The sequence below is a fragment of the Falco cherrug genome, chromosome 20 (genome assembly GCF_023634085.1).
Source record: "Falco cherrug isolate bFalChe1 chromosome 20, bFalChe1.pri, whole genome shotgun sequence".
Classification (NCBI taxonomy): domain Eukaryota; kingdom Metazoa; phylum Chordata; class Aves; order Falconiformes; family Falconidae; genus Falco; species Falco cherrug.
Genome location: NC_073716.1, coordinates 6,704,821 through 6,727,361, shown reverse-complemented (window position 1 = coordinate 6,727,361; position 22,541 = coordinate 6,704,821). Strand labels below are relative to the sequence as shown.

General features: G+C 60.7%; 2 protein-coding genes across 5 annotated transcripts; both read left to right on the top strand.

Moving 5' to 3' along the window:
* Positions 1–81: 81 nt before the first annotated feature.
* PHF8 (PHD finger protein 8) lies at positions 82–11,497 on the top strand. 4 transcript variants are annotated; one of them, XM_055697394.1, is made up of 21 exons: positions 82–223; positions 1,234–1,319; positions 1,832–1,940; positions 2,903–3,063; positions 3,146–3,287; positions 3,766–3,952; positions 4,776–4,938; positions 5,035–5,122; positions 5,740–5,846; positions 6,103–6,194; positions 6,461–6,550; positions 6,836–7,021; positions 7,101–7,186; positions 7,447–7,526; positions 7,753–7,838; positions 8,239–8,351; positions 8,699–8,949; positions 9,045–9,140; positions 9,798–9,907; positions 10,363–10,720; positions 10,808–11,497. In XM_055697394.1, the coding sequence occupies exons 1-21, from the start codon at positions 126–128 to the stop codon at positions 10,894–10,896; spliced, it is 2,778 nt and encodes a 925-aa protein (XP_055553369.1). In that variant the 5' UTR covers positions 82–125; the 3' UTR covers positions 10,897–11,497. The 4 variants fall into 4 exon arrangements, with proteins under 4 accessions (XP_055553369.1, XP_055553368.1, XP_055553370.1 ...); XM_055697393.1 differs by having other exon boundaries at positions 7,375–7,526; XM_055697395.1 differs by having other exon boundaries at positions 174–223; positions 1,234–1,297; positions 7,375–7,526.
* Positions 11,498–11,849: 352 nt separating this feature from the next.
* Positions 11,850–22,379, top strand: HUWE1 (HECT, UBA and WWE domain containing E3 ubiquitin protein ligase 1). Its single transcript, XM_055697823.1, is given in 30 exon segments — positions 11,850–11,952; positions 13,348–13,417; positions 14,137–14,224; positions 14,340–14,438; positions 15,600–15,806; positions 15,925–16,077; positions 16,189–16,251; positions 16,988–17,065; positions 17,174–17,221; positions 17,377–17,445; positions 17,570–17,669; positions 17,807–17,907; positions 18,001–18,151; positions 18,241–18,368; positions 18,456–18,596; positions 18,672–18,707; positions 18,709–18,784; positions 18,874–19,020; positions 19,095–19,196; positions 19,309–19,389; positions 19,546–19,652; positions 19,735–19,858; positions 19,861–19,911; positions 20,212–20,303; positions 20,401–20,612; positions 20,703–20,760; positions 20,873–21,049; positions 21,890–22,135; positions 22,226–22,258; positions 22,260–22,379. Coding segments are annotated over 28 exon segments (3,045 nt in total). The 5' UTR covers positions 11,850–11,952; positions 13,348–13,417; positions 14,137–14,179.
* Positions 22,380–22,541: the final 162 nt, after the last annotated feature.

Below are 22,541 nucleotides of genomic sequence, written 5' to 3'. Positions count from 1 at the left end.
GTGTCACGGGAAGGGGGGTTATAGGGACCTGTTGGGCAGTAGGGCGGATGTTCTGGGCTGGGGGAAGGGGTTGGGGGGGTCTATAGGGGTGTGTGTGGGTTCTATAGGGGCAAGGGGGGGGGGCCATGGCCTCGGTGCCCGTATACTGCCTGTGCCGGCTGCCCTACGATGTCACCCGCTTCATGATTGAGTGCGATGGCTGCCAGGACTGGTTCCATGGCAGGTGGGGCACTGGGGGGCTACTGGGGGGGAGTGGGGGGCTACGGGAGGGACTGGGAGAGGCTGGGGGCCAGCTGGGAAGGACTGGGAGTGAGTAGGGGGGTTTTGGAAGAGACTTGGGGGTGAGGAGGGGCTACTGGCATGGACTGGGAGGATTCTGGAAGGGACGGGGGGGACTGGAAGGGACTGGGGGTGAGGAGGAGGCAATGGGAGGGACTTGAGGGGGGACTGGGCGGGAGGAGGGGCTACTGGGAGGAATCTGGGAAGCACTGGGTGCTACTGGGAAGAACTTGGATGGCACTGGGGAGCAGCTGGGAAGGACTGCAGGGTGAGGAGGGGGCACTGGGAGGAGCTGGGGGGCTATTGGGATGAACTGGGATACACTGGGAGGAGTCTGGGGGGTACTGGAAAGCACTGCTTGTTGCTTGGGAGGTACTGGGAGAGGCTGGGGGCCAGCTGGGAAGGACTGGGGGGTGAGGAGGGGCTACTGGGAGGAGTCTGGAGGGCACCGGGAGGTGAGGAGGAGGGACTGGGAGGAGTCTGGGAGAGACTTGAAGGCAACTGGGGAGCAGCTGGGAAGGACTAGAGAGTGAGGAGGGAGCACTGGGATGAGTCTGGGGGCACTGGAATACACTGAGGAGTTACTGGGAGGAATCTGGGAGGCACTGGCAGGAGTCGGGAGGACAGGAGTGAAGAGAGGGTTACTGGGAGGAGCAGGGGGCGCTGGGAGGGATCTGGGGGGCACTTGAGGGCTACTGGGAGGTGCTGGGGGTGACTGGGAGTAACTGGGAGGCATTTGGGGACAGTTATGCTTGGGTTTCTGGGTGGTAACTGGAGTGTGGGGTTAGGGGGGAGATACTGGGAGGGTTACTGGGGAGAACTGAGCAAACTGGGAGTAACTGGGAAGTGCATGGGGAGCTCTGTGCCTGGGGTTCTAGGGCTTGGGGTGCGATGGGAGGGTACTGGGGGTTACTGGGAAGTACTGGGAGGCCTGAGTTTGGGGTTCCCCCGCAGCTGCGTGGGGGTGGAGGAGGAGGCGGCGGCGGAGATCGATCTCTACCACTGCCCCAAGTGCGAGGTGCTGCACGGTCCCTCCGTCAGTGAGTCCCCTGTAGGGCTGTATGGGATGGGGCCGGGCCATATAGGGCCCTGCGGGGCAAGGGACGTATGGGGAGGGGGCGGGGGTGGGGGTGGGTCTCCCTGGGCTTGTGCCCCCTGTGGACCTGGGCCCTATGGAGCCGGGGACGTGTGGGGAGCGGGGTGGGGGTGGGGGTGGGTCTGCCCAAGCTGGTTTCCCGCTATGGGGCCGTATGGGGTTGGGGCTGGGCCTTGCAGGGCCCTGTGGGGTGGAGGCCGTGCCTTGTGGGGCCGGGTGGGGGTGGGGGATATATGGGGCTGGGTCTCACTGGGCTGGTACCTCTCCTGGGCCGTATGAGACCAGATGGGACTGGGACGGTGTGGGACCACTGGTATCCTGCCCGTACGGGATCGTACGGGACTGGGGCTGGGCTGGTTCCCCCGCCCCTAACCGCAGGAGGGCTTTACGGCACTGGGTCCCTATGTGCACGGTTCCGTATGGATCCATACGTGCGCGGCCCCCGCTTTCCCACAGTGAAACGCCGCCGGGGTCCCCCAAAGCCTCCGGAGGTGGAGCCGGGTCGCCCCGTCCGCACCGGCAGTGCCCAGTTCGTGCGGGAGCTACGTGGCCGGACCTTCCCCAGGTGAGGGGGACGTATAGAGGCGGGCCGTATGCCCGCTATAGGGGCCCTTGGGGAGCTCTGTGTCTCCGCCACTTACGGGTGGCACGTGAGTTTAGGGCTGGTCTGGGCGGGGGCGGGGGCAGCCCTGTGCCATTATGGGGTGTCAGCTTCTCTCCTTATAGGTGCTGTAGGGTCTGTGGGGGTGCTATAGGTGCTATATGGCTTCTTGGCATGCCTATAGGGGCTGTAAGGCACTATAGGGGCTGCATCGCACATTGGGACACCATATAGGAACCTTATAAAACTGTTGTAGGGAGCCACTGGGCTACCACAGAGACTTTTGGAGGCCGTTATAGGATCTATAGGAGCGACGTCAGCTGTTGGGCTGCTATAGGACCTTTCCAAAGCCCTTATAGGAAGAGGAAATCTGTAGCCATCACAAGATGCTCTCTAAAGCTATTGTAGCACCTATAGGGACTATATTACACGTTGCGGCACCGTATAGGAATTCTATACAGCTATTACAGCACCTGGAGCAGCTACATCACCTGTTTGACCCCTGTAGAAACTTTATGGAGTTGTTACAGCACGTATAGAACTTACACGATTGGTTATGCCGTGGTGGAAGCCTTACAAAGCCGTTACAACGCTTATAGAAACCACGTAATCATCTCAAGGTGGTCTTTAAAGCTATTATGGGATGTATAGGGGGTGCATTACCCGTTAGGGCACCATGGAGGAGCTCTGTAGGAGCTATATTGCTCATTAGACAACCATAGGAACTCTGTCAAGCCATTATAGGATCTATAGGAGCTGCCTAAATCACTAAATCTCCCTAAACCCCCTACAAAACCCTTGTAGGACTTCCAGGTGCTCCACAATCGCCTCCGGCTGCCCTCTAAAGCCTTGACAGGACCTATAGGGGGTGGCAGGGTCACTGTGGCGCTATAGGGTCTCCATACAGACCTCTATACTTCTTCCAGCGCTGATGAAGTGCTGCTGCGGCCGAGCGGCGCCCAGCTGACAGTGGAATACCTGGAGGAGAAGACCTTCAGCGTCCCCATCCTGGTGGCCCGCAAAGAGGGGCTGGGGATGACTTTGCCCCCCCCAACCTTCACCCCCCGGGACGTGGAACATTACGTGGGTGAGTTGAGGGGTTCGGGGTGGGGTCTGGGGGGAATCCCCTTGACTTTTCTATAGGGGCTTTTGGTGGGGGTGATCTATAGGGGCAGAGAAAATCATCGACGTGATTGATGTGGGGAGGCAAGCTGACTGCAGGATGAGGCTGGGGGATTTCGTTGCCTACCTGGGGGGAGCCCGCCGCGACCGCGTCCTCAACGTCATCAGCCTGGAGTTCTCCGACACGCGGTGGGTGATGTCATATCCCTCCGGAGGGCCTATGTCATCAAGGAGCTTCCCAGTATGCCCCAGTTACCCCCACAGCATCCCAGGTCTCCTCCCATGGGACACCCCTGGTGCCACCCCTACCCTGGGGACCTCCCCTGTCACCCCCCTGGGGGGGTCTGGTGTCCCCAGTACCCACCTCCAGGACGTCCCAGGTCCTCCCCCATGGGACATCTCTGGTCCCTCCAGTCCCTGTAACACCCCGAGGTCCCCCCCCCCCAGCCCTGAGTCCCCCTCAAAACTGGGTGTCCTCCCGCTCCCCAGTCCCTCCTGTTCCCCCCCCTATCCCCAGGGACCCCCCCAAATTCTGGATTCCCTCCCCACCGCTGGGTCCCCCATCCTTCTCTGCACCTCCTACCTCCCCAGACCTGGGGTTCCCCCAGCCCAGGGGGACCCCCACTCCATGGGAGGGGTCTCTCACCCCAATAACACTCCTCCTCAGTCTTTCAAACCTGGTGGAGACGCCACGGATCGTCCGGAAACTGTCGTGGGTGGAAAACCTGTGGCCCGGGGAGTCAGCGTGTGAGCGTCCCAGCGTGCAGAAATACTGTCTGATGGGGGCCCGTGACAGCTACACCGACTTCCACATCGATTTTGGGGGGACCTCCGTCTGGTATCACGTCCTGAGGGTATGGCAGGGGGCTGGGGGAGCTACAGCATGGCTAGAGCGGGGTTTAAGATTGATTTAGGGGGATTTGGGGGGACTGGGGGGGGGGTTAAAGGGGTTTGAGGCTTGATTTAGGAGGGATTGGGGGGATTGGGGGGGCTAGAGGGGTTTGAGGCTTGATTTAGGAGGGATTTGGGGGGACTGGGGGGGCTAGAGGGGTTTGAGGCTTGATTTAGGAGGGATTTGGGGGGACTGGGGGGGCTAGAGGGGTTTGAGGCTTGATTTAGGAGGGATTTGGGGGGACTGGGGGGGCTAGAGGGGTTTGAGGCTTGATTTAGGAGGGATTTGGGGGGCTAGAGGGGTTTGAGGGTTGATTTAGGGGGGATTTGGGGGGACTGGGGGGGCTAGAGGGGTTTGAGGGTTGATTTAGGGGGGACTTGGGCTAGAGGGTGGCTAAAGGGGTCATGAGGCGGGTTTAGGGGGGATTTGGAGGGCTATGATGTGTCTAGAGGGGCTGTAGGGTGGGCTTAGGGGGATTTGGGGGGCTGTAGGGTGGTCTTAGGGGGATTTGGGGGCTACAGGGTGTCTAGAGGTGCTATAGGGTAGGTTTAGGGTGGAGTTAGGGGGGCTATAGGGTGTCTAGAGGAGCTATAGGGTGGGCTTAGGGATCACCTGTGGGTCCATACACCACCTTAGGGGTCTCTTAGTGCTCCCCAGACTTCCCAAACTTAGAGTGGGGCACCTTTGGGTGCTGCTTACACCTCCCTGGGGTGCCCATATCACCCTGGAGTGGGTTGGCTGCCCCACGGCTGCCCCACGGCTGCCCCACGGCTGCCCCACGGCAGGGCGAGAAGATCTTCTACCTGGCGCGACCCACGGCGGCCAACCTGGCTTTGTTCGAGGCTTGGAGCAGTTCCCGAAACCAGGGCGAGCTTTTTTTTGGTGACCAAGTCGATCGTTGTTATCGTTGTCCCCTCCGTCAAGGCCAGACTCTCTTCATCCCCACCGGTAATTAAGGAGAGAGGGGGGCTCTGGGGGACCCCAAACTCCCCCTGCCCCGATCCCCTGCCCCACATACTTTTCGCCCCCCCCCCCCCCCGGCAGGTTGGATTCATGCCGTGCTGACCCCCGTTGACTGTTTGGCTTTTGGGGGCAACTTCTTGCACAGCCTCAACATCGATATGCAGCTCAAGTGGGGTTTTCTGGAGGGGTCTTGTGGGTGGGAGGGGGTTTGGGGGTCCGTTGGTGTGCTTAGGGGGGGCTGTGAGTTTTTGGGGGGGGCCTGTGGGGTGTTTTGTGGTGGGTTTTGGAGGGTCTTTGGGGGTTTTTGGGTGGTTTGGGGAGGCTTTAGGGGGCTTGGGTGTAGTTTGGGGGGGGATGTGGGGGCAATCTGTGGAGCTATAGGGCAGCTTGGGGGGTTTGGGGTGTTTTGGGGGGCTGCAGTGGGGTTTTAGGGATTTGTGGGGTGGTTTGGGGGGCTTTGCAGTAGTTTGGGGGGGTCTGTGGGGTTTTGGGGAGTTATAGGGCAACTTGGGGGGGCTTCAGTGTGGTTTTGGGGGGATCTGAGGGGGTCTGAAAGTGTGGTTTGGGGAGATGCAGGATGATTTTGGGGGGCTGGGAGGGGGCCTGCAGGGTTTTGAGGATCTTTGAGGGACTCTGGAGGGGGCTGCAGAGCAATTTGGGGGGGGCTGCAAGGCACGGCAAGGTGATGCAGGATGTTGCAGGGCAGTGGGATGCCGTGGGGCTGGGTGCGTCGCTATGGGGTGCCCCCAAGAGCCCCCTGATATCTGCCCCCCCCCTTTCCGCCAGGGCATACGAGATTGAGAGACGTCTCAGCACCGCTGACCTCTTCAAGTTCCCCAATTTTGAGACCATCTGCTGGTACGTGGGGCGGCATCTCCTGGACACCTTCCGAGGTGGGTCCCGACCCCCAATTTGGGAGGCCCTGGGAGCCCTTAACCCCATTCTGGGGGTTCCTGGGGCTCCTAAACCCTGTTATGGGGGGCCTTGGGGGTCCCAGCTCACTTTTGGGGGGCCTCTGAGGTTCCCATCCCTGTCTGGGGGACATCTTTGAGGTCCCAGCCTATTTTGGAGTTCTCCTGGGGTTCCCATCCCCACCCTGGGATCTTGTACTTTAGGGGGGGTCCCCAAAAATTTTGGGGTCCCCCCCAGGGCTCCGGGAGAACCGCCGACACCCCGCTGCCTACCTGGTCCATGGGGCCAAGGCGTTGACAGCTGCCTTCCGGGCTTGGACCCGCAAAGAGGTAAAAGGGGGGGCCCGTGGTGGTGGTGGTCCCCTGGGGATCTGGGGGGGCTGTGGGGAATTTGGGGGGGGGTTACTGGGGGGCTACAATGTGGATAAAGATGATGGGGTGGATGAGTTCAGCCAGGCTTGGGCGGGGGGGGGCGGGTTTTTGGGGGTGTCTCCCCGGTTTGGTGGGTGCCCAGGTTGGGTGTGTGTGTGTGTCTAGGGGTGGGGTCCCCCCCATTTATTTTAATAACTCCCCCTCCCCCGCCCTCCCCCTATTAGGTTTTAGGGGAGCATGAACATGAGATCCCTGAAACTGTCCGGCCCGGACAGCTCATCAAGGAGCTGGCGAAGGAGATCCGGCTGGTGGAGGTGGGTGACTGGGAGGGACTGGGAGAGGACTGGGGGCATCAGAAGGGGTGTAGAGGGGTCCTGGAGGGGTATTGAGGAGGTTTTGGGGTTACTGGGAGGGGACTGGGAGGCACTGGGGGCATCGTAGGGGGTTACTAGGGGGTTGCCAAGGATATTCGGGGGTTACTGGGAGAACTGGGAGTTTCTGGGAGGCACTGGGGAGTTGTCAAGAAGCATTGGGGGGGGGTTACTGGGAGGAACTGGGAGTTACTGGGAGCTCCTGGCTGACCCCCTCTACCCCACCAGGATCTCTTCCAGCAGAGTGCCGGGAAATCAGGGTCCCCCTTCGGACCTCCCCGGGGGGTCCCACCCCCCCTCAAAGATCACCCCCTCAAAAAAGGGGGTCTCTGCAAACCCCCCCCGCCCCCTCGCACCCCTGATGAGGTGGGGACCCTGAAGCCCCCCCCAAACCTCCAGGACGAGGAAGAAGAGGTGAGGAGCACTTCGGAGGGGTGGGTGGCTGGATTTGGTGGACCCTCCCTCTAAATTTTGGGGTGCCCCCCTTCCCCAGGCTGACCCCCCCAGTTCCAGCCCAGAGGAGACGGACCCCGATTCAGAGGGGGACCCCCAAATTCTCCTGGCCAATGGTGGAGCTCGGTGAGGGGGTTTGAGGGAGCTGGGAGTGTCCTGGAATGGTTTTGAAGGTCTCGGGGGGGGGGGGGGGTCTCGGAGGGGTTTTGGGGGGCACTGGAGGGGTTCCAAAGTCGTTTTGGGTGCCGGCGGGGGGGTCTCAGATGGATTTTGGGGTGCAGGGGGTCCCCACTTACCCCAGCCGACCCCCCCAGGTCCCGCTGGAGCCACCCGGGGGGACGTTGGGGGTCCCAGCCCCCCCCATCTCCCCCCTGCTCCCCCCCCAGCCCACCCCTGGACCTGGACTCAGAGGAGGATCTGCAGATTGACGAGACCCCTCCCCGCCGTGGCCCTCGCCGCCTCCCCCGTGAGCTGGGGACCCCCCCCTGCACCCCCAACACCCCCCAGGGCTGCTGCGGGGACCCCCCCCTTCACCCCAAAATCCCTCCGTCTCTATTAATCCCCCCATCCTCTCTTAACCTCCCCCAAACCCCTTCTTAACACCCTCTGAAACCACCCTGCACCTCCAAATCCCACTTTGGGGGTGCTGGGGGTGTGTCACCCCTGGTGACCCTCCAAATCCCCCCCCCTAGGACTCCCCCGAAAACTGCCCCGCGCCAAACCCTGCTCTGACCCCAACCGGGTGCGGGAGCCGGGAGAGGTCGACTTTGATATCGAGGTATGGGGGGGGGCAGGGGGCTGGTTTGGGGGGATTGGGGTGTCCCAGAGGTATTGTGAGGTGCTGGGGGGGGGGGGAACTTGGGCGGGGGGGGGGGGGTTCAGGGGGCACTGGGGTTATTTCCAGAGGGGTTTTATGGGACTGGGGGGGGCAGTGGATGGTTTTGGGGGGCACTGAGGGGGTCCCAGAGAGATTTTTGGGGGCTAGGGGGAGTTGGGGTGGCAGTGGGGGGTGTCCCAGAGGGATTTCGGAGTGCTGGGGAGACTCGAGGGGCTATTTAGGGGTGCTGGGGGGGGGTTTGCATGGGCATTTTAGGGTGCTGGGGGGGGGCAGTGGGTGGTTTTGAGGGGCTTCGGGGGGGGGGGGTTGGGGTTCACCCCCCTCCCCTGACCCCCTCCAGGAGGATTATACGACGGAGGAAGAGGAGGGGGGAGCAGGGGGCAGCGCAGCCGGCATCCTCGACCTGCTGAAGGCCAGTCGGCAAGTGGGGGGCTCGGAGTACCCTCAACTCAGGTGAGGGGGGGAGGGGAAGGTTTGGGGGGAGGCTATAGGGGGTTTGGGGGAGTCCCTGAAGGTTTGGGGGGTCCCTGGAGGCTGGGGGGAGGGCATATGGGGGGACCCAGGGTTGTGTTGTGGGGGTCCCCAGGGGGTTTGTGGGGGTGCCCAGGGGCTTTGGGGTTCCCTGGGGGCTGTGGGGGGCATATGAGGGGTCTCTGGGTGCTGGGGGGAGCTTGGAGGGGATGTCTGGGTTTTGGGGTGCTGCCAGGTGCTCTGTGGGCTTTTTGGGAGGGGGATCTGGGGGATCTGAGGGTCCCCCAATCCTTGCCCCCCACAAAAATCCTCCCCTCCCCCACTTCCAGCGAGGCCCCTGCCTCCCCCAGCACCCGCGAAGCCATCCAAGGCATGCTCTGCATGGCCAACCTCCCGGCGGGGACCCCCCTGGGACCCCCAAATTGGTGGTCTGGGGGTTCAGGACCCGATCGGGGGGGTCCTGGAATTTCGGGGGGACCGCGACGCCCTCCCCCAGCCCCTCGAAGTACGGACAGCGAGGACGAAGCCAGCATGGATGAACAAGATAGTTTGGGGGCTTGCTTTAAAGATGCCGAATACAGTGAGTTGTTTCCTTGGGGGGTGGGTTGCAAGGGGGGGGACCTCCCAATATTTGATTCTCTCCCTTGACTCCCCCTTTTTCTCCCGCTCTCCCAGTTTATCCCTCGTTAGAGTCGGATGAGGATGATCCAGCTCTGAAATCGCTCCCCAAAAAGAAGAAAGTCACTGATGACGCACCCTGGAGCCCCAAAGGTGGGGGTCCCCCCCCCCCTTTTTTGGAGGAGGAGGGGGGAGATCAGCTCGTGGAGAAGCTGGGGAGGAGATTTGGGGGTACCTAAGGGTTTTGGAGGGGCTACGGGGAGGCTGGAGAGGGGTTTTGGGGGTCCCCAGAAGCTGTAGGTGTCCTTTTGGGGGGGGCTGGGGCTGGGTTTTGGGGTGTCCCTAGGGGTTTGGGGGGATATGGGGAGCCTGAGGAGGGGTTTTAGGGGTCCCTAAGAGTTTTGAGGGGCTATGGAGGGGGCTGGGGCTGGCTTTTGGGGGTGCCCGTGTTCTAAGAGGGGGATCTGAGGGGTGGGCTGGGGGTGCCTGAGAGCTATCGGTGTCATTTTAGAGGGGGCCAAGTGTTTTGGGGTGCTATGGGGGAAGTGGGGCTGGGGTTTAGGGGTCCCTGTGTGCTGGGAGGGGGCTTTGGCGGGCTCCCCGGGGCTTTGGCGGGGTTCCTGGGGGCTTTGGGGAGGCTATAGAAAGAGTTTGGGGGTTTGGGGGACCCCCAGTGGGCTAGGCTTCGGGGGCCCTAGCCATTTTGGGGGGGTGGGAGTGGGTCAAATCCCCGCCTAAAACAACCTAGGAACCCCCAAATTTGCTTACCTTTATTTTTTGGGGTGCTTCCCCCACCCCCCCTTTTTCCAGCCCGGGTCACCCCCACGCTGCCACGGCAGAGCCGGCCGGTGCGGGAAGGGACACGGGTGGCATCAGTGGAGACGGGGCTGGCGGCCGCCGCCGCCAAGCTGGCCCAGCAGGTGGGACTTGGGGGGGCTGAGGGTGGGAGTTTTGGGGTGCAGAGGAGGGTTGGGGGGGCTAACAGGGAGGGATTTGGGCTTCTAAAGGAGGGTTTGGGTCTGTTGGGGGGGTCTGAGGGAGGTTGGGGGGTGATTTTAATTTGGGAGGGTATTTAGGGGGTGTTGATTAGGGGGTTCAGGGGGCCTTGGGGGCATTTTGGGGGTTCAGGGGGAGTTGAGTGGTTCGGGGGGTTGGGGGGCATTTTAGCAGCGTTTGGGGGCATTTTGTGGGGTTCAGGGGGTATTTTAGGGGGTTGGGGGCATTTTAGGGGTTCTGTGAGTAGGTTTTGGGGGCAGTGAGGGAATTTGGGGGGTTCAGGGGGTAGTTAAAGGGTCTGGGGGCAGTTAGGGGGTACGTTTTTGGGGCTTCTTCCCTTGACACCCCCCTTTTTCTCTCCCCACCCCCCTCCCCCCAGGAGCACCGCAAGCTGCAGCGCAGGAAGGGCCCGGCCAAACGCCGCCCCCCCTCGCCCCCCTCCCCTGAGGAGGAGGAAGAGGAGGAAGAGGAAGAAGAGGACCCTGTACCAGAGCCAGAACCTGAAGAAGAGCCCGAAGGGGACCCCGAAACTGAGCTTGGAAGTGGGGAAGCGGAGACAGAGCCCCCCCAGGACCCCCCGTATCCCCCCAGTCTGGCCGACCACGAGTACACGGCTCGCCCGGGGGGGCCGGCGGTTTTCGGGGTGGCCCAGCCGGGGCGTGCGCCCACCCCCATGGCCCCCGGAGTCTTCCTCACCCAGCGCCGGCTCCCCCACGCCTCGCCCGCCGCCACCCAGGGTAAGTCGGGGTGTGTGTGTGTGTGTATTTTGGGGATCCCTTGCATTAGGTGGGGGATGGTGGGTGAAGGCGGCCCCGGTTTTGCAGGAAAACGCCCCAAAAAGGGGCTGGCTACGGCCAAGCAGCGCCTGGGCCGGATCCTCAAGATCCATCGCAATGGGAAGCTGCTGCTGTGAGATCCGGGGGCGGGGTCTGTGCAGGACACGCCCACAAGGGGGCGTAACATGCGACAGACCACGCCCCATTCCAGCACCCCACACCTCTGCCTCGCTCGCTATGGGACAGCGCTGCTGCGTGGGGGCCTGGCTGGCTGTGGGCCCGCCCACAAAGGGGCGGAGATAGCGGCAGGCCACCCCCCCGCGGCGCAGCCTCACCTGCAGCCAGCGCTGCGAAGTGTGGCCATGCCAGGCCCCGCCCACAAAAAGCGGAGTTATCGCCAGACCCCGGCTAGCGCGGGACACTGCTCACTGCCCCTTCCCATTGGCTGTCGCTGAATGGAAAGGGCGGGACTTTCTTTCCCATTGGATGCCAAGAGAGGAGACGGTTGAAGGAGCCATACCCGCCCCTGGACTGGAGAAGGGGCGGAGCTTCCTCTGATTGGTTCCCATTGGTTTTTTTACCCTCCCCCACGTGTCTTCAGGTTGATTGACGGGAGCGGGGCCGCTTCCATTGGCTGCCCCCGGTTTTGTAGGCTTGTCCGGAGGCCGCGGCCCCGCCCCCACTTTTGTATTTGTTAGAATAAAAGAAAAAAAGAGAAAAAAATTTACTAAATTAACGAACAATTAAACAAATAAAGGGGGTGGACCCAGCGGTACGGGCCGGTCACGTGGGGACTGCCCTCCCCTGCCCCTCGCGCGCGGCTCCGGGACGCTCCTGCCGAACTCTCGTGAGATCTCGCAGATGGGCGGGCGGATCGCGCTGTTAAAGCGCTCTCGCGAGCCCGCTCCATCCCCTCCGCCGGAACTATCGCGAGAGCTGCGCTCTCGCGAGGTCCTCGTACGTCGCCGCCGTGTTACCGCCGCTCGGGAGCGGCCACTCGCTGTGTCCCCCCGTCCCCCCCCCGCCCCGTTCCACCCCCCCCACCTTCCCCCATTTCTCCTCCCCCGCCAATCTCCCTGTGGGGCGGGCTCGCTCCTGTCCCGCCTCTCTCCGCTTGCCTCTCGCGAGGCTTCGGGGCGAGAACGCTGCCGCCTCCACCGCCTCCTCGCGAGATCTCGCCCTTCAGCCCGCCGGTGAGTGCCGGTGCTTGAGGGGATGATGGCAGGGGGCGGTGTTGATACCGGCGGGGGGAGCATAGGGCCCGTCGGTGGCGGGGCGAGGCTCGCCCGTTCCCCCTTCCCCAGCCCCGGTATGAGGCGGCTCCCTGAGAGAGCCCCGCTCGCCTCCCCCATTCTCCTCACGAAATCTCGTGAGATCTCTCTCCCGCTCCGAGCTCTCTCGCGAGCCGGCGCCGTTCGCCGCCTGATTGGGCAGCGCCGGCAGCGCCCCGCCTCCCTCAGAGTCGCGTGGCACCGCCCCTGCCGGCGGTGTTCTCGCGGGACTCGCCGCTCTCGCGGGATCTCGGTGGGGGCCGCGGCTCGGGGGCGCTGTGTAAGATGGCGGCGGCGGCGGCAGGAGGCGGCAGGGCCCGGTGCTGACCTCCCCCCCTCCCTTTCATCCTCCCGCTCCCCGTTCCTCCACCACCCCCCTTAGCAGGTACCGGCTGGGCCGCGCGGGAAGGGGGGGGGCTCGGCCCAGCCGCGGCTCCAGTGCCCTGAAAGAGGGGAGGGGGGGGAGGGCCGGCTCCGTCATGCGGGGCCCGCCCCTCCCCCTCCTGCCGTCGTCCCCCCCCCGTCCGTCCCCCCCCAGCCCCGCCAGAAGCCTCCCGTGATTTAGGAGCCCTTTCTCCCCTCAGCTACCCCTTGATTAGGGCCCCCCCAATATTCTTACCCAGTCCCCCTCCGTGATTCAGCCCCCTCTCCGTGATTTAAGACCCCTTTCGGTGTTTTACACCCCCTAACCGCATGATTTAGGCCTTCTCGTGGTGTTTTAAGCCTCCTCCAGTGCTTTGGGGGCCCCCTTCCAAGCCTTCCCACCGCTTAGAGCCCACCCTCAGTGGTCTCCCAGCGTTTTGAAAACTGCCGTACCCATTCCATCTACTTAAGCCCTGCCGCCCGTGACTTCCCCTTATTTAGGGCCTCTTTCTGTGTAGGGGTCCCCTTTCTCCAGCTTCCCGGGATTTAGCCCCCCCTTCCATGCTTTAAGACCCCCCCTTGTTCAGCTCCTTAGGATTTAAGGGTCCCTTCTGTGCCTTTCCAATATTCAGCCCGCCCCCCCCCCCCCCATTTACTTTTGCTTTCTGTATTCTGTGGTGATTTAGAGGTCCCCCTTCCATGGACCACCAGCATTTAGCCTCCCCCTGTCTAATTTAAGCCCCATCGTGTGATTTGGGGGACCCTTTCTTAAGACTTGAGCCCCCCCCCCTTCAGCTCCCCTTAACTTAGGCACCCTCTGCCATTTAGGGGGTTTCCCCTCCATCACTTAGCCATCTCCTCAGCTCTCCCCATCATTTAACCCCACTCCAGGAGACCCCCAAACTCAAGACCTCACACCCCCCCCCCCAAATTTTGCCCCCCCCCTCCCTGCAGAAGCACCCAGCTTCCCCCCCCCGCCTCACCCTGCGGCGAGAGACCAAGGATGGACTGGTTGTGATTCCTGGTAAGGCACCCCCTTTTTTTAGTTGTGGACCCCCTATTTTTGGGGGAGATCTCTAAAAATTGGGGGGGGGGGGGGGCGGGTGTGAGCTTTGAAACCACCCCAGGGAGGGGGATGAGGGAATTGGATGCTGTGGTGGGGAGGAAACGCAGGTGCCTCGTGTCACCCTACTGCCACCGTTTAGGGGGTGCTTTTCTGGAGCTTTTTTCTGGGAGGGAGAACCCCAGAACAGCCCCCATCACAGGGGGAGGACCCCAAAACACCCCCCCAGAGAGGGGCAGCCCCGACGCCTCAGGGACAGCCGCCCTCCCCCTAATTTGATGCGTCACCATCACCAAACCGGCCCTGCCGGCACCACCGGGGGGGGGTGGGGGCACAACCGGAGGGGGGGGCCGCTGGCGAACCCCGTCACGGCGTCCTTAATTAGGACGTTAATTAGCTTCTTCTCATTAGTCTGGCGGTGCTAATTACGAGCTGTTTTACTTGGGGGGGCGTACGGGACAGGGACGACGACACCCCCACGCTGCCGCGGGGTTTTGCACATTCATTGTTCAGCCAGCAGCTGCGACGTCATCGGCTGCCGCCGGCCCGCGGCGCTTGCCGGGACGCCGAGTCCTGCTGAAAGCACGAAGGGACCCGTTGCTGTCCCCTGTGGGGTGGGGGGGGGCAGATAGATGGTGGCAGCGTCACCCCCCCCCATTCCTGTCTCACTCACCCTGCAGGCGGAACGTGAGGACGAGGCGCCCCCCCCCCACCCCCCCAAAGATGAAAGTGGATCGGACGAAGCTGAAGAAAACCCCCACGGAGGCGGTGAGGGGGGGTCTGGGACGCTCAGGGACGGGGGGTGTGGGCTCACAGGGGTGGGATGGGGACATGAAGTGACACGGGGTGTGTCTATGTGTGTCCTCCCCCCCCCCCAACCCAGCCCGCCGACTGCCGGGCCCTCATCGAGAAGCTGAAGGCATGTGGCGATGAGCAGCTGGTGGCTGAGCTGCAGCAGATCAAGACATGGAACATTGGGAAGGTGCGAGGGCTCCGTGAAATTTATTTCTGGGGGGACCACAACACCCCTAAAGCGAGGGGGGGGGTGGAAATTTGTGGGGAACCCCAAAATTTTAAAGGGGTTCCAAGGGATTTTCCCCAAACCGATGGGTGGTGCTGAGCTCATCCCTAAACAGCTTGTTCCTGTGGGGGTGATGTGGGTGAATGCCTCAGGAGCCCCCCCCCAAATGGCGGGCAGCACCCCAGTTTCCCCACAGCACCCACAAAATGGGGGGGGGGGGGGCACCCCGGTTTCCACAGAGACCTGCCAAACTTTAAGGAGAACTTGCTGTGCCTGGGTATGGTGCAGCTCTGAACCTCTCTTAAGACCCCTAAAATGGGGAGGGGGGGCAGCCCAATGTCCTGCAGCCCCTTGCAGGTGGGGGGGGGGGGGGCAGAATGGCAGGGGGCGCCCCAGTTTCTTTTTTAGGCTTCCCCAGAATGGTAGAGGGACATGCCAGTTTCCCCAGGGTTCTCCTAAAAATGGCAGAGGCCCTCTAGTTTCCCCCCTAGCCCCCCTAAAGGAGCAGGGGGACACCCTACAGCACCCCAAAACACCAAGGGGGTACCCCAGTTTCTCTACAGGCCCCCCCCAAAAGTGGGCACCCCAGTTCCTTCGTATCCCCTTTACTGCTTCGGGGCTGGTGGAGCCCCAAAACGATGTGGGGGGCACCCCAATTTCTCCACAGCTCCCCTAAAACAGCGAGGGGACAGCCCACAGCCCTCTAAAACAGTTGAGGGGCACCCCAATTTCTCTCCATCCCCCCCTAAAGGGGCACCCCGATTTTCCCACTGCCCTGGGGCTGTTGTGGCTCTAAACTTCTATGCTGGCGGAGCCCCAAAATTCCAGGGGGACACCCCAGTTTCCCCCCAGCCCCTATAAAACAGCAAGGAGGCACCTCAGAGCTCCCCAAAACACCAAGGGGGGGTACCCCAATTCCCCCCCCCCAGCACCCCCAAAATACTGGGAAGGCTTTTTTTTTATCGATACGGAATAATAAGGAAATCTGCCCTGAACTGGGAATGGGGCCCAACCCCCCACCTGTAGGGGTTTCAAATGGTTTGGGGGCGCCTCCACTGTGGCCCCTGAGATATCCGGGGGGCCCCCGTTTGTCACCGACGGCCCCCCAATACCCACTCGCAGTGCGAGCTGTACCACTGGGTGGATCTCCTGGATCGTTTCGACGGGATCCTGGCAGAAGCAGGACGACCTGTGGAAAACATGTCCTGGATGTTGGCTTGCGACCGCCCGGAACGGGAGCAACTCAAAGCCCTTCTCCTGGCTCTCCTCAACTTCACCGCGCTCCTCATCGAGTACAGCTTCTCCCGCCACCTCTACAGCTCCATCGAGGTATAAGGGTACCCCAAAAATATTTTAGGGCGTTGTAGGAGGTGGAATTTGTCACCCAATAGGTTTTTTTGTTTGGGTTTGTTTTTTGGGTTTTTTTTTTTTTTTTTATGTTGCGCAGCACCTGACAACGCTGTTGGCCTCCTCGGATATGCAAGTGGTGTTGGCGGTGCTCAACCTCCTCTACGTCTTCAGCAAACGCTCCAATTATATCACCCGCTTGGGGTCTGACAAGCGAAGCCCCCTCCTCTCCCGTCTTCAGCACCTGGCTGAGGTGGGGGAGGGACATCATTCATGCCTTTTTTGGGGGGGGGGGGAGGGGGGGTTATACCCAGTGTTCCTTCAATGTTTTGGTTGATTCTTTTCTTTGGTGACTTTTGCACAGAGTTGGGGTGGAAAAGAGAATGGATTCGGGTTGGCTGAGTGTTGCCGAGACCTCCATATGCTGGTGAGCTTCAATTCTGGGGTACTGTGCGGTCCCCAGCACCGTCACATGTCCCCCTGTCGTGTCTTGGGGTCCCCAGTGCTGTCCCGTTTCTGCCATCATGTTCCAGGGACCTCCACCACCATCCTCCTGCCCCTCAGGGTTCCCTGATGCTGTCCCATGTTCCCTCGAGTTGCCCTGGGGTCCCCCAACACTGTTTTCTCCCTTCCTGTCACATCCTGGGGTCCCCAACACCGTCCCCTGTCTCTTTGTCATGTCCTGGGTTCCCCTTGGTGTCCTGTGTCTCCTCATCATGTTCTGGGGTCCCCTGACACCATCCCATGTCCCCTCATTGTGTTTTGGGGTCCCCCGATGCTGTTCCGCGTCCCTTTGGGGTGCCCTGGGGTCCCTCGCCACTAGTGTGTCCCTTCTTGTCACATACTGGGGTCCCCAACTGTCCCCCCCCATCATGTCCAGTGCCCCCCAACAACATTTTGCCACCGTTACTGTGATCTGGGGTCCCCAGGGCCAATCCTGTCACTCCTCTTCATGTCCTGGTGTCCCTGAACCCAACCCTGTCACCCCTCTTTTGGCCCTGGGCCCAATCCTGTCACCCCTCTTGTGTTCCAGTATCCCCAAACCCCACACTGTCACCCCTCTTTTGTCCCACTCGTCCTCCAGCGCAGCCATCCAGGGGAGGGGACACTGCTGTCCCCTCCCCGCTCACCCCTGTGTCATCTGTGTCCCCCCACCACCACAGAAGTACCCCCCCAGTGCCACTACCCTCCACTTTGAGTTCTACGCTGAGCCGGGCGTCGAGGTGAAGGTGGACAAGCGGGTGAGTGACGGGGGACATTTGAGGACACAGGGGACACTTGGGGACATGGGGGGGGGGTAGCTCAAAGTCCTGGGGCCACCCCTAATTCCCCCCCCAAACCCCTCACAGGCCACCAGCACCACCCTACACTACATCCACATTGAGCAGCTGGACAAGGTGAGTGTTGCGGGGGCGGCGGCATCAATTTGTGGGGGCCCTGCTTCAGTCGGGGCTCCCCCCCCCCCCCCCCCAGCCTGTGTCTCTCCACTTTTCCCTCTGCATCCTCGTATTTTTTTTCTGCGCACCCCGATTTTCTCCGTCCCCCTTCTCAGATCTCGGAGAGCCCCTCGGAGATCATGGAGTCCCTCACCAAGATGTACAGCATCCCCAAAGACAAGCAGGTGACGGGGGTGGAAACTGGGGATTTTAGGGGGGCACACACGGATACGGGGGAGGGACCACAGGCCACGGTGACCCCCCCCAAATACTCCCTGACTCCCCCAAATCCTCCTGGCCCTGCCACAGATGCTCCTCTTCACCCACATCCGCCTGGCCCACGGCTTCTCCAACCACAAGAAGCGACTACAAGCGGTGCAAGCCCGGCTCCATGCTATCTCCATCCTGGGTAAGGGGTTTAATTAGTGTTAATTAAGGATATTTTTTATTTTTTTTTTAAATTTGACAGGGGTTGTTTTAATGGGGGGGGGATTGGTTGTCTGGGGGGCTTTTTTGGGTGACACCCCCCCCTCCTTCTTTTCGCAGTGTACTCCAACGCCTTGCAGGAGTCGGCCAACAGCATCCTCTACAACGGCCTCATTGAGGAGTTGGTGGATGTTCTCCAAATCACCGACAAGCAGCTAATGGTGAGGATCCCCCTCAAATTAACCCCCTTAGCCCCCCTCCCCGCCCCCCCCCAAATGCTCCCCACCTCACCTTGTGCCCTGCCCTCCCCCCAGGATATCAAGGCAGCTTCTTTGCGGACACTCACCTCCATTGTCCACCTGGAGCGAACCCCAAAACTCAGCAGCATCATCGACTGCACCGGCACCGCTTCGTACCATGGTTTTCTTCCCGTTTTAGTTCGGAATTGTATCCAAGCCATGATTGGTGGGTTCATACAGATCCCAAGGGGGGGTCCCTGAATTATTTTTGGGGGGGGGGTTAACCCACTTCTAACACCCTCCTGCTGCCCCCAGACCCTTCCATGGAGCCCTATCCCCACCAGTTTGCCACCGCCCTCTTCTCCTTCCTCTACCACTTGGCCAGCTACGATGCCGGCGGCGAGGCCTTGGTCTCCTGCGGCATGATGGAAGCGCTGCTAAAGGTGAGCGCAAAACCATGGGCGGTGGCGACAAGTCCCTAAATGTTTTGGGGATGGCCCTCACCCCCTTTTTGAACTCCCTTCCCAAAGGTGATCAAGTTCTTGGGGGACGAGCAGGATCAAATCACCTTCGTCACCCGAGCCGTGCGGGTGGTGGATCTCATCACCAACCTCGACATGGCTGCCTTCCAGTCACACAGCGGCCTCTCCATCTTCATCTACCGCCTCGAGGTAGCACCCCGACCCCAATTTTGGGGTCCCCCTGGGTTTTTTTTGGGGTGCTGAGCATCTGTATTCCTCCCCCAGCACGAGGTGGATCTGTGCCGCCGCGAGTGTCCCTTTGGTCATCAAGCCCAAGGTGCAGCGTCCCCCCGCCGCCGCTCTCCCTGAGGGCGAGGAGATGGAGACGGACATGGAGGGTGAGAAAACAAACGGGCAGGGAAAGGGCACGTCATCCCCCACCCCGATGTCACTTGCCACCTCCCTGATGTCCCCGTCATCCTTGCAGTGACGGATGTGGCCATGGAGAGCAGCCCCGGTCCCTCAACCGAAGCCCGACAGGATCCGGTGCCACCAGTAAATGCCGCAGTCGTGCCCAGCACCAGCGCTGCAACCGCCACCACCACCTCCTCCTCCTCCTCCTCCCCGCGCGGTGGTAGGTGCCACCCTGACCTTTGGGACATTGGGGACGTGGTGGGGGGGGCTCAGACCTATCTCCACCCCCCTCAGGAGTCCAGTGCATCCCACAGCGTGCCGCTTTGCTCAAATCCATGCTGAATTTCCTCAAAAAAGCCATCCAAGATCCCGCTTTCTCAGACGGCATCCGCCACGGTGAGTGTCTCCCAATGTCCCCAACCCCCAGGGGACACTGGGATGGTGGGGTGAGGGGGCATCATCTCCTCACCACCTTTTTTTGTGCGCCCCCCCCCCCCCCCCCCCAAAGTGATGGACGGCTCACTGCCCACCTCGCTGAAGCACATCATCAGCAACGCCGAATATTACGGCCCCTCGCTCTTCCTCCTGGGTGAGCTTCGCCCCTAAAACCCAACAGAGGTGGATGTCGGGGGGGTGGGAGAGGATTTTGGGGCATTTCTTGCCCCGCCCCCCCCCCCCCCCCCAAAAAAAATCCACCCGCCCCCCCCCCTCCTCAGTGCCCCCCGTCTCTCTCCTCCCGCCGCAGCGACCGAGGTGGTGACGGTCTTCGTGTTCCAGGAGCCTTCGCTGCTCTCCTCCCTGCAGGACAACGGCCTGACCGATGTCATGCTCCACGCTCTCCTCATCAAAGACGTGAGTTTATGCCTGTGCCGTGGGGCTGCCCCCTGTCTCGTCCCGCCTTCTGTCTTATTTTATTTTTTTTTATTTTATTAAGGTACCAGCTACACGAGAGGTTTTAGGTTCTTTACCCAACGTTTTTAGTGCTCTTTGCCTCAACGCCCGGGGTTTGCAATCCTTTGTCCAGTGCCAACCCTTCGAGCGCCTCTTCAAGGTGCTGCTCTCCCCGATTACCTCCCCGCCATGCGACGCCGGCGCAGCTCTGACCCCCTCGGTGAGCCTGGGGGGTGGGGGTGGGGGGGCTTTATTTATTTGGGGTTCATATTTACAGCAAGGGGGGCGGCAGCAGAGCGTCCTCACTGTTGTTTTAGGGACACGCAGCCGTGCCACCGTGGGTTTCATACCGTTTTTTTTTTATCGTTGCTGTTTTTTTGGGTGCTGCTTTTTGTTTTGTGCTGCTTTTTGTTTTTAGGGGCTACTTTTTTTCTTGGCGTGCTTCTCTTTTATTTTGGGGACACCCCCCCCGCCTATTTTTTTAGCAGGGGGGCCCCTCTTAATGTCTGTTCCCCCACAGGAGACACAGCCTCCAACCTGGGCAGCGCCGTGGACGAGCTGATGCGGCACCAACCCACCCTAAAGACCGATGCCACCACTGCCATCATCAAGGTGACGCCCAAGGGACGCCTTCGGGGTACTGCGCCCCCCCCCAAAGGGCTCCTCCTAAAATTTTAGGCCCCCCCCCCCCCCCCCCCCCCCTTTGTAGCTTTTAGAAGAGATTTGCAGCCTGGGCCGGGACCCCAAGTACATCTGCCAGAAGCCCTCGATGCAGAAAGCAGATGGGACAGCGGCAGCGCCCCCCCCTCGCTCCCCCCACGCTGCTGAGGAAGCCTCGAGTGAGGATGAGGAGGAGGAAGAAGTTCAGGCCATGCAGAGCTTCAGCGCTACCCAGCAAAGCGAGGCCGAACCCAGCCAGCAGTGAGCATTTTTGGGGGGCAATAAGAGATGTCTTGAGGGGGGCACGCCGCCGCCGCTGCCCTCAGCATCGCCGTCTCTTTGATTTTTTAGGGTGGTGGGCACAGAGGAGCGCATCCCCATCCCCCTGATGGATTATATCCTCAATGTGGTGAGGAAAAAAAGGGGTTCACCCCCCCCCCTTGAAGAGGTTGTTGGGGTTTTGGGGATGCCCCTGTACCCCAAATTCTCCCCTGACGCCCCCCATATTTCCACCCCCCAAGATGAAATTCGTGGAGTCAATCCTCAGCAACAACACGACGGACGATCACTGCCAGGAATTTGTGGCCCAACGGGGGTTGCGCCCCCTCGTCACCATTTTGGGGCTCCCCAATCTTCCTGTTGACTTCCCCACTTCTGCTGCGTGTCAGGCCGTGGCCGGAGTCTGCAAATCCATCCTGGTATGGGGGGGGTGGGGTGGGGGGGGCTGATACCACCGCGTGGTTGACACCAGGTGCCGTCCTGGTGACGCCAGGCACCATTTTCCCCCCCCCTGTTTTTTAATTCCTCCCTCTCAAACTTTAATTTTACCTGAATTTTCATTCATTTTCTCGGTTTTAGTTGTTTTCTCTCTCAATTGTAATTTCTTTTTCCCAGTTTTGATTTTTTTTTCCCTGCTGTTGTGATTCCTCCTCCTGCAAATTTTGACTCCTCTTCCTCTCAGTTTCCTGTTCTCCAATTTTATTTCTTCTCCTGATTTTATTTCCTCTCCCTTCAGTTTTCTTTTCTCCTGCTTCCGTTTTTATTTTTTCCTTCCAAACGTAATCCCTTTCGTTTTCAACTTTTACTTGTTTCTGTTAATTTTAATCTGTTTTCTCTTTATTTTTAATTATTTTCATTTTATTTTTGGTGTCCTCTGGGTTTGAATTGTTTTCTGCTCTCAGCTCTTGTAGATTCTCAGCTCTTGTAGATTCTCAGCTCTTGTAGATTCTCAGCTCTTGTAGATTCTCAGCTCTTGTAGATTCTCAGCTCTTGTAGATTCTCAGCTCTTGTAGATTCTCAGCTCTTGTAGATTCTCAGCTCTTGTAGATTCTCAGCTCTTTATTTCCCTGTCTGAATTCTTGTTTCTTCTCCGTTCAATTTTTATTTCTCCCTCTCTTAATTCTTACTCCTCTCCCAATTTTAATTCCTCCCTTCCAAATGTAAATCCCCCGCCCCATTTTTTCGTCCCCCTCAAAACACCAGTCCCCCTCTACCCAGCCCTTCAATAACACCCGAATTTTGTCCTTCCGCCCGCTCAGACGCTGTCTCACGAGCCGAAGGTGCTGCAGGAGGGCTTGCTGCAGCTGGAGGCGGTGCTGTCAGCGCTGGAGCCCCTCCACCGTCCCATCGAGGCGCCGGGGGGGTCGGTGCTGCTGCGGGAGCTGGCGGGGGCTGGCAGTGTCCCCGATGCCACCCTCTCGGCGCAGGCCACCCCCCTGCTCCACGCCCTCACCGCTGCTCACGCGTACATCATGATGTTCGTCCACACGTGCCGCGTGGGGCAGGTAAAGAAAGGAGGACGGCGCTCGGCAGTGGCAGGGGGCACCCCCATTTAGGTTTTGGGAGGGGGTCATCAACTTTTTTGTCACCCCCAGAGTGAGATCCGGGCCATCTCGGTGAACCAGTGGGGGGTCCCAGTTGGGATTGAGCGTCTTGGGGAAACTGAGTCAGCTCTACTGCTCTTTGGTGTGGGAGAGCACCGTGCTGCTGTCCCTCTGCACCCCTAATAGGTATGGGGGGGGTTCATGAGGATTTGGGGGGGGTTCACGAGGATTTTGAGGGTGTCCGGGAGGATTTTGGGGTGGTCAGGGAGGGCTTTGGGGGCCTGGAGAGTTCTTGGGGAGCACCATGGGAGTTTGGGGGCACACCCAGGGAGTTTTGGGGGACTGGGGAGACCCTGGGGGCTGCAGG